At 39.9% G+C, this 10,422-nt stretch overlaps 1 protein-coding gene and 1 long non-coding RNA gene across 2 annotated transcripts; one reads left to right on the top strand and one right to left on the bottom strand.

Annotated features, from left to right (window-relative positions):
• Nucleotides 1–1,801: 1,801 nt before the first annotated feature.
• LOC119477726 lies at nt 1,802–6,660 on the bottom strand. Its single transcript, XR_005204297.1, has 2 exons — nt 6,435–6,660; nt 1,802–1,930 (listed from the first exon to the last, which is right to left on the bottom strand). It is a non-coding gene; the product is annotated as an uncharacterized LOC119477726 (long non-coding RNA).
• On the top strand, nt 2,894–7,063 carry actr1 (actin related protein 1, centractin). Its single transcript, XM_037751829.1, has 5 exons — nt 2,894–3,101; nt 5,017–5,081; nt 5,395–5,470; nt 6,656–6,781; nt 6,910–7,063. The coding sequence occupies exons 1-5, from the start codon at nt 3,054–3,056 to the stop codon at nt 7,036–7,038; spliced, it is 444 nt and encodes a 147-aa protein (XP_037607757.1). The 5' UTR covers nt 2,894–3,053; the 3' UTR covers nt 7,039–7,063.
• The last annotated feature ends 3,359 nt before the right edge of the window (nt 7,064–10,422 follow it).

Below are 10,422 nucleotides of genomic sequence, written 5' to 3'. Positions count from 1 at the left end.
TCGTGTGCTGTAATTGAGGTGTGTTTCCGGCCTCCTGGGCTCAGCAGCGCCTCCAGCTGGTCTGAAGAAGACCAGACTTAATATTTATAATATCCAATCAAATACAAACAAACTGATATGAATGAGTCTAAGATACTGATATAGTAATCAATAACACTAAAGTAGAACATCTAATGTCTGTACTATGAGCTTTTTAATCAAATGCCTCATTTTCTATAATATATTAATAAGTAATAATAATAATAATAATAATAATAATATTCCTGCCCACAGTAATCACATCTATGGGCATCCTTTAAGTTCTGTTACTAATTACTAATTTTCCAAAAAGAATGCAAAACAATAAGTCATTAAATTAAAGATGAAAAGGTTTATTCTATTTAATTCTATTTTATTCTTTATATTTGTTTTTTCAACATATATATTCCCCCATTTTCATACTGTCTCTCTCTCATTTCAAACAAATATAATGTAAGATATACAAATATTTAAATTACAATAGAATCAATTAAAATAAAACAATATAGATACTTATATATAAATCCTTATATACATATACATATATATGGACGCTATCCTGGAAAACCCCTTCCACCCCCTCCATGATGAGCTAGTCAAGATGAGGAGCACCTTCAGCCACAGACTCATCCCTCCTCGGCACAACACAAAGCGCCTGGGTCAGTCCTTCATGCTGGTAGCCATCAGGCTCCACAACCAAGGCTGACCCCCATATGACAACTATTAGGACTTTTAAGAAATTTAAACATGCACTATCTGGCGCACTTTACACTCACTTTACACTATACATTCTATATACCACTTTATTGCTGACTGCACATATGTACATCTTACATTTATTTATTTATTTATTTATTGTACATACTACATTTATTTATTGACGGACTGTACACACTATGTTCACCCATTCACTCTGTATCTTTTAGATCTCTATTATTGTCTTTATAATTTTTGTATACCTTTACCTCTCCTGTGATTCACTCTGTTTGCTGATGTTGCTGCTTTGACACCTGAATTTCCCTCCGGGGATTAATAAAGATCCATCTTATCTTATCTTATATACCTAGAGAGACTTTCTAACTGTATAAACCCTGACCTGTTATAGAGATATATCTAACCAGTAAGTATATACATATCCATATATATATATATATATGGATATATATACACCTGTAATAGCAGCAGCAGTGGGTTGTTTGCAGATGTTTATATATATATGTATATATATATATATACATATATATATATTATATGTGTATGTATATACATATATATATATATATGTATATACATACATATATAATATATATATATGTATATACATATATATACACCTGTAATAGCAGCAGCAGTGGGTTGTTTGCAGATGTTTATATATATATGTATATATATACATATATATATATATGTATATACATACATATATAATATATATGTATGTATATATATATATATATACACCTGTAATAGCAGCAGCAGTGGGTTGTTTGCAGATGTTCATATATATATGTATATATATATATATATATATATACACATATGTATATATATATATATATGTGTATATATATACACATATATATATATTATATGTGTATGTATATACATATATATACACATATATATATGTATATGTGTATATATATATATATATATATGTATATATATATTGAAGGAATTCCCCTCAGGGAGTCGTCACCTTCATGCGTGTTGGTTTATCTTCTAAGCAGCTGCAAGCTCAGAGTAAATCATAAACAAATACAAGTAAGTTTAAAGCATAATCAGTATCAATTTATTCCGAAGATATACTCATCAAAGTTGCACAGAGTTATTACAGAAGTTCTGGATTCATCAATGTGTCCCTGATACCATGCAACACGGTTGTCAGTTCGCAGAGAATGAACCCCGATCTCTGCTATACATTTAACTTTATACACAGCAGGCTCACCCTGGGGGAGGGGTCAGGCTTTTAGCAGAACCAATACTTTTCCATCCTATGTCTGACTCCATCTTTTACAACCTTGGGTCTGCACGAACATCCTGTCCCTTCCCCCTTCCGGTTTTACCCCCAATGCCCTTTTGACCTTGCAACTGCTCTTTGTACAGGCCCACTCAACATTCCATCACGAGATAATCCAGGTGATCATTCTTGCCCCGTCTTACATTAGTCAATTATCTGTAGACAGTCTAAGCCTAGTATTTAACACCAAACTCGCTAAACTCACAACATAATTAAGTTTGTTACACAACAACAGTTTTATCATGATATATTTCCAACAATATATATATATATATATGGCTCTTTGGCTCTTTGGTTGAGCGCTGTGATTGGTTGTCCCTCCCGTCAGTCAGAGCGGGGTTGAATGTGATTGGCTGCTGGTCCCGTCAGGCAGAGTGGAGGTGAAGGTGATTGGCTGCTGGTCCCGTCAGGCAGAGCGGGGTGAATGTGATTGGCTGCTGGTCCCATCAGGCAGAGTGGAGGTGAAGGTGATTGGCTGCTGGTCCCGTCAGGCAGAGTGGAGGTGAATGTGATTGGCTGCTGGTCCCGTCAGGCAGAGCGGGGTGAAGGTGATTGGCTGCTGGTCCCGTCAGGCAGAGTGGAGGTGAATGTGATTGGCTGCTGGTCCCGTCAGGCAGAGCGGGGTGAATGTGATTGGCTGCTGGTCCCGTCAGGCAGAGTGGGGTGAAGGTGATTGGCTGCTGGTCCCGTCAGGCAGAGTGGGGTGAATGTGATTGGCTGCTGGTCCCGTCAGGCAGAGCGGGGTGAAGGTGATTGGCTGCTGGTCCCGTCAGTCAGAGTGGGGTGAAGGTGATTGGCTGCTGGTCCCGTCAGGCAGAGTGGGGTGAATGTGATTGGCTGCTGGTCCCGTCAGGCAGAGCGGGGTGTAGTTGTATAGAGAGAGGAGGCGGGTCTAAGAGGCGCAGAGTAGCAGCAGCTCAGAGACAGACAGCTAGTTGTTCTCTCTGTTATTATCTCTATTCTATATATTACAGGATTAAATCACTACAACACAACCCGGAGACATCAGGCCGGCATGGAGTCTTATGACATTCTAGCTAACCAGCCCGTTGTCATCGATAATGTGAGTATGATGATGTCATTCATCCACATCCACAACATCCTGATCCACATCCAGCGTCCAGCGTCCACACCCTGAACACACCACAGCCTGACACAGACCCTGAACACACCACAGCCTGACACAGACCCTGAACACACCACAGCCTGACACAGACCCTGAACACACCACAGCCTGACACAGACCCTGAACACACCACAGCCTGACACAGACCCTGAACACAGAACCCAGAACCCTGACCCAGGGCCGCTGGATGGGAGCGGCTAGGCTAGCAGCTAACGGCTAACCCTAGCTGGTGAATAGCTGTTAGCTTGTTATTGTGTGTTAGCTGTAAGCTGTTAGCTGTTAGCTCCAGCTGCTAACTCTGACTCTGATTGATCCATCCACAGAGCTAACAGCTAGCAGCTAGCCTCCAGAGCTAACAGCTAGCAGCTAGCCTCCAGAGCTAACAGCTAGCTAACACCCTGAATGTTCATCATCACTAATCACTGTAATGATCAATAGTTAACAAGCAGGGTGAGCTGTCATCCATTAGCTCTACAGGGCTAACACCATACATATCTGTCTATATCTATAGATCTATAGATCTATAGATCTATAGATATACACCCAGCAGTGTGTTGCTCTGTAGCAGCAGCAGGATGTGAGCATAGCAGGGTGAGATGTCATCCATTAGCTCTACAGGGAGAACACCACATATAGATCTATATAGATCTATATAGATCTATATAGATGTATACACCCAGCAGTGTGTTGCTCTGTAGCAGCAGCAGGATGTGAGCATCATCTCAGTCAGAGGAAAACCAGCAGCACTAATATCTTTACTGTAAGCGGTTGTCATATTTCATATTTCATTAACGTTACCAAAGTATTGAGATCATTTACTGCAGTAGAAGTACTAATACCACCCTGTGAAATACTCCACTGCAGTAGAAGTACTAATACCACCCTGTGAAATACTCCACTGCAGCCAGTTCAGTTACAAGTAGCAGAACATGGAAATACTCCAGTACTGTACTTGAGTACATGTACTCGGTTACTTCCTGATCAATGTAAACCTGTTGTCCTCCTATTAGTACACAGATCAGCTGTTAACCAACCACTGGGATCCTTTAATAATAATGATATTAATAATGATATTAATAATGATGTTGAGAATGCCTTTATATAATGATAATAATAATGATGATAATACAGGTCTGTCTGTAGGTTTGAGCACCAACAGAACCCAACAGAACCCAACAGAGAAGTGCATTGAACGATCACAATGTGTGATCCTATCAGAACCCTACGGAGAACCGTGGTCGGTAACAGAATCAGTACCCTACGGAGAACCGTGGTCGGTAACAGAATCAGTACCCTACGGAGAACCGTGGTCGGTAACAGAATCAGAACCCTACGGAGAACCGTGGTCGGTAACAGAATCAGAACCCTACGGAGAACCGTGGTCGGTAACAGAATCAGAACCCTACGGAGAGCCGTGGTCGGTAACAGAATCAGAACCCTACGGAGAACCGTGGTCGGTAACAGAATCAGAACCCTACGGAGAGCCGTGGTCGGTAACAGAATCAGAACCCTACGGAGAACCGTGGTCGGTAACAGAATCAGAACCCTACGGAGAACCGTGGTCGGTAACAGAATCAGAACACTGTCAGTCTGTGTTTAGTTCCCTCCTCAGAACGTGTCTCTGTCTCCGTGGTCGGGTCAGAGGAGACACAGAGACTAGTCCTCCAGACAGACAGTAGAGGACAGAAGTGTCTCTGTCAGCTGCTAACAGTGTGACTGCTGCTGGCTTCAGGCGGCGTCTCATGACCTCCGTCCTCTGCTCACAGATTAAAGCTGTGTGATGTCTCTGTACTGTGTCCCTCTCTTCTTCTTCATGTCTCTGTACTGTGTCTCTCTTCTTCTCCTCCTTCAGGGTTCGGGGGTGATCAAAGCTGGTTTTGCAGGAGACCAGATCCCCAAATACTGCTTCCCTAACTAGTAAGTGTTCTTTCACCTCCTCCTACAGCCCTCACACCACTAACAGATAATACACATCACCGTCTCCCAGAGCACAACACCACTAACAGATAATACACATCACCGTCTCCCAGAGCACAACACACATACTGAGACTCTAAAGATGTGATGAACAGTGATGACGTGTAAAGAAGCTCTCAGCTCCTATTTGGTCTTTTTGCTTGAAGAGAGACTCAAACGATTGTTTGACGATCAAAGAGAGACGCCGTGTTTCAGCTCTACGCTTCCGTTTTGTGTGTGTGTGTGTGTGTGTGTGTGTGTGTGTGTGATGCAGCGTTGGGCGTCCCAAGCATGTACGTGTGATGGCGGGAGCCCTGGAGGGCGACCTCTTCATCGGACCCAAGGCAGAGGTAACAACCATACCACCACACCCCCCTCCAGATCAAACCTAGAGGAGGTGTTTCCAGCAGACGGCACAGTGTGCACATCTATATATATATATATATATATATATATGAAATTTTGCCAAAATGCTCCGTCAATGGTAAACAGTGTATTCTCCTGTTGATGTTGACTCTTGTTGTGAGTTGTTTGGTGGATGATTGAACTCTCTATCAGTAACAAGGAACAAACAAGACATATTGATTGATTGAATCCACCGTCAGGAGCCTCAGTAGCGGTGGAAGATCCATACGCAGCCACAACAGCCTGGCACCTCCTCCTCATGCTGGTCACCAACCTGGTCACACGTTGCTGTGGGATGGCGTTCCATTCCTCAACCAGGATTGGTTGCAGGTCAGCCAGCGTGGTTGTGTTGGTCACTCTAACACGTACAGCACGCCCAAGCTGATCCTACAAGTGTTGAATTGGGTTGAGGTGTGGACTCTTGGCAGGCCGTTCCATTCTCTCTCCTCCCACATTGTGGAGGTAGTCTGTGATAACCCTGGCTCTGTGGGGGGGGGGCGTTGTCATCTTGGAGGATGAAGTTAGGTGCCAGATTGTGGAGATATGGGATCACCACCGGCTGCAGAATGTCATCCCGATATCTCCCTGCATTGAGATGGCCTTCAATGATGACAAGCCTTGTTTTACCAGTGAGGGAGATGCCGCCCCACACCATGACACTGCCCCCACCAAAAGCTGTTACTCCATCGGTGCTACAATCAGCATAGCGTTCTCCACGTCGTCTCCATACTTTGACCCTGCCATCCAACTTTGGCAGACAGAACCTGATACATGATCCTTACAAGTGTGACATCATTGTGAAGGTCAATAAATAGGCTTTCAACCATGTAGAATACAATGACCATTAGCATTAGCATCACCATTAGCATTGAAACAACAGAGAAATAATCCACCAAACAAGTTAATAACTTTGTTTTTCCAGTATATTTATACACTCATGTATTTAGTGGAGAAAGTGTGTTTTCTAACGAGAGCATTAGGAGGGAAGAGACCAGCCTGTTGATGTTCTTGTGGTCTCTCTGGTCTCACTGGTCTCACTGGTCTCACTGGTCTCTCTGGTCTCTCTGGTCTCTCTGGTCTCACTGGTCTCACTGGTCTCTGTGGTCTCTGTGGTCTCTCTGGTCCTTTAGGAGCATCGGGGCTTGTTGTCGGTCCGCTACCCGATGGAGCACGGCATCGTGAAGGACTGGAACGACATGGAGAGGATCTGGCAGTACGTCTACTCCAAGGAGCAGCTGCAGACCTTCTCCGAGGAGGTGAGCTCCTCTTCCTGCTGCTGCATGCTAATATTAATAATAATAATAATAATAATAATAATAATAATAATAATAATAATAATAATAGAGTCCCCTGTTTGACTCGTCTCTCTGTCCGTCTCTTGTAGCATCCAGTGCTGCTGACTGAAGCTCCTCTCAACCCCAGTAAGAACCGGGAGAAGGCTGCCGAGGTTTTCTTTGAGACCTTCAACGTTCCTGCTCTCTTCATCTCCATGCAGGCCGTCCTCAGCTTGTGAGTGGACAACTAATGTCTCTGTTACTCCTGGAGCTCCTCGCTTCTGTCAGGGTTTAGTACTTCAGACAGATGGTTAGGGTTACTGGTTCTGTCAGGGTTTAGTACTTTAGCAGTGTAGTAGTTTAGTAGTTTAGTAGTGTAGTAGTTTAGTAGTTTAGCAGTTTAGTAGTGTAGTAGTTTAGTAGTTTAGCAGTGTAGTAGTTTAGTAGTTTAGTAGTTTAGCAGTTTAGCAGTGTAGTAGTTTAGTAGTGTAGTAGTTTAGCAGTTTAGCAGTTTAGCAGTTTAGCAGTTTAGTAGTGTAGTAGTTTAGTAGTGTAGTAGTGTAGTAGTGTAGTAGTTTAGTAATTTAGCAGTTTAGCAGTTTAGTAGTTTAGTAGTGTAGTAGTGTAGTAGTTTAGTAATTTAGCAGTTTAGTAGTGTAGTAGTTTAGTAGTGTAGTAGTTTAGCAGTTTAGCAGTGTAGTAGTTTAGTAGTGTAGTAGTTTAGCAGTTTAGCAGTTTAGCAGTTTAGCAGTTTAGTAGTGTAGTAGTTTAGCAGTGTAGTAGTTTAGTAGTTTAGTAGTTTAGCAGTTTAGCAGTGTAGTAGTGTAGTAGTTTAGCAGTTTAGCAGTTTAGCAGTTTAGCAGTTTAGTAGTGTAGTAGTTTAGTAGTGTAGTAGTGTAGTAGTTTAGTAATTTAGCAGTTTAGTAGTTTAGTAGTGTAGTAGTTTAGTAATTTAGCAGTTTAGCAGTGTAGTAGTTTAGCAGTGTAGCAGTGTAGCAGTGTAGTAGTGTAGTAGTGTAGTAGTTTAGTAGTGTAGTAGTTTAGTAATTTAGCAGTTTAGTAGTTTAGTAGTTTAGTAGTTTAGTAGTTTAGCAGTTTAGCAGTGTAGTAGTTTAGTAGTGTAGTAGTTTAGCAGTTTAGCAGTTTAGCAGTTTAGCAGTTTAGTAGTGTAGTAGTTTAGTAGTGTAGTAGTGTAGTAGTTTAGTAATTTAGCAGTTTAGTAGTTTAGTAGTGTAGTAGTTTAGTAATTTAGCAGTTTAGCAGTGTAGTAGTTTAGTAGTGTAGCAGTTTAGCAGTTTAGCAGTTTAGTAGTGTAGTAGTTTAGTAGTGTAGTAGTTTAGTAGTGTAGTAGTGTAGTAGTGTAGTAGTTTAGTAATTTAGCAGTTTAGCAGTTTAGTAGTTTAGTAGTGTAGTAGTGTAGTAGTTTAGTAATTTAGCAGTGTAGTAGTTTAGTAGTGTAGTAGTTTAGTAGTTTAGTAGTTTAGTAGTGTAGTAGTTTAGTAATTTAGCAGTTTAGTAGTTTAGCAGTGTAGTAGTTTAGTAGTGCAGTAGTTTAGTAGTTTAGCAGTGTAGTAGTTTAGTAGTTTAGTAGTTTAGTAGTGTAGTAGTTTAGTAATTTAGCAGTTTAGTAGTTTAGCAGTGTAGTTTAGTAGTTTAGTAGTTTAGTAGTGTAGTAGTTTAGTAGTGTAGCAGTTTAGTAGTTTAGCAGTGTAGCAGTGTAGTAGTTTAGTAGTTTAGTAGTGTAGCAGTTTAGTAGTTTAGTAGTGTAGTAGTTTAGTAGTGTAGTAGTTTAGTAGTGTAGCAGTTTAGTAGTTTAGTAGTTTAGTAGTGTAGTAGTTTAGTAGTTTAGTAGTGTAGTAGTTTAGTAGTGTATTAGTGTAGTAGTTTAGCAGTGTAGTAGTTTAGTAGTGTAGTAGTTTAGTAGTGTAGTAGTTTAGTAGTGTAGTAGTTTAGTAGTTTAGCAGTGTAGTAGTTTAGTAGTGTAGTAGTGTAGTAGTTTAGCAGTTTAGCAGTGTAGCAGTGTAGTAGTGTAGTAGTTTAGTAATTTAGCAGTTTAGTAGTGTAGTAGTTTAGTAGTGTAGCAGTTTAGTAGTTTAGTAGTTTAGTAGTGTAGTAGTTTAGTAGTTTAGTAGTGTAGTAGTTTAGTAGTTTAGTAGTTTAGTAGTGTAGTAGTTTAGTAGTGTAGCAGTTTAGTAGTTAGTAGTTAGTAGTGTAGTAGTTTAGTAGTTTAGTAGTGTATTAGTGTAGTAGTTTAGCAGTGTAGTAGTTTAGTAGTGTAGTAGTTTAGTAGTGTAGTAGTTTAGTAGTGTAGTAGTTTAGTAGTTTAGCAGTGTAGTAGTTTAGTAGTGTAGTAGTGTAGTAGTTTAGCAGTTTAGCAGTGTAGCAGTGTAGTAGTGTAGTAGTTTAGTAGTGTAGTAGTTTAGTAGTGTAGTAGTTTAGTAATTTAGCAGTTTAGCAGTTTAGCAGTTTAGTAGTGTAGTAGTGTAGTAGTTTAGTAGTGTAGTAGTGTAGTAGTTTAGTAGTGTAGTAGTGTAGTAGTTTAGTAGTGTAGTAGTTTAGCAGTTTAGTAGTTTAGTAGTGTAGTAGTGTAGTAGTTTAGTAGTTTAGTAGTGTAGTAGTGTAGTAGTTTAGTAGTTTAGTAGTGTAGTAGTTTAGTAGTGTATTAGTGTAGTAGTTTAGCAGTTTAGTAGTGTAGTAGTTTAGTAGTGTAGTAGTTTAGTAGTTTAGTAGTGTAGTAGTTTAGTAGTTTAGCAGTGTAGTAGTGTAGTAGTGTAGTAGTTTAGCAGTTTAGCAGTGTAGCAGTGTAGCAGTGTAGTAGTGTAGTAGTGTAGTAGTTTAGTAGTGTAGTAGTTTAGTAATTTAGCAGTTTAGTAGTTTAGCAGTTTAGTAGTGTAGTAGTGTAGTAGTTTAGTAGTGTAGTAGTTTAGTAGTTTAGTAGTGTAGTAGTGTAGTAGTGTAGTAGTTTAGTAGTGTAGTAGTGTAGTAGTTTAGTAGTGTATTAGTGTAGTAGTTTAGCAGTGTAGTAGTTTAGCAGTTTAGTAGTGTAGTAGTTTAATAATTTAGCAGTTTAGTAGTTTAGCAGTGTAGTAGTTTAGTAGTTTAGCAGTGTAGTAGTTTAGTAGTTTAGTAGTTTAGTAGTGTAGTAGTTTAGTAATTTAGCAGTTTAGCAGTTTAGTAGTTTAGCAGTGTAGTAGTTTAGTAGTGTAGTAGTTTAGTAGTTTAGTAGTGTAGCAGTTTAGTAGTGTAGTAGTGTAGTAGTGTATTAGTGTAGTAGTTTAGCAGTGTAATAGTTTAGTAGTTTAGTAGTGTAGTAGTTTAGTAGTGTAGTAGTTTAGTAGTGTAGTAGTTTAGTAGTTTAGCAGTGTAGTAGTTTAGTAGTTTAGTAGTGTAGTAGTGTAGTAGTGTAGTAGTGTAGCAGTGTAGCAGTGTAGTAGTTTAGTAGTGTAGTAGTGTAGTAGTTTAGTAGTTTAGTAGTGTAGTAGTGTAGCAGTTTAGCAGTGTAGCAGTGTAGCAGTTTAGTAGTTTAGTAGTTTAGTAGTTTAGCAGTGTAGCAGTGTAGTAGTTTAGTAGTGTAGTAGTGTAGTAGTTTAGTAGTTTAGTAGTGTAGTAGTTTAGTAGTTTAG

This window comes from Sebastes umbrosus, chromosome 19 (assembly GCF_015220745.1).
Source record: "Sebastes umbrosus isolate fSebUmb1 chromosome 19, fSebUmb1.pri, whole genome shotgun sequence".
Classification (NCBI taxonomy): Eukaryota; Metazoa; Chordata; class Actinopteri; order Perciformes; family Sebastidae; genus Sebastes; species Sebastes umbrosus.
Note: the sequence above shows the minus strand (reverse complement) of the source record. Positions and strands in the feature narration are given on the sequence as shown.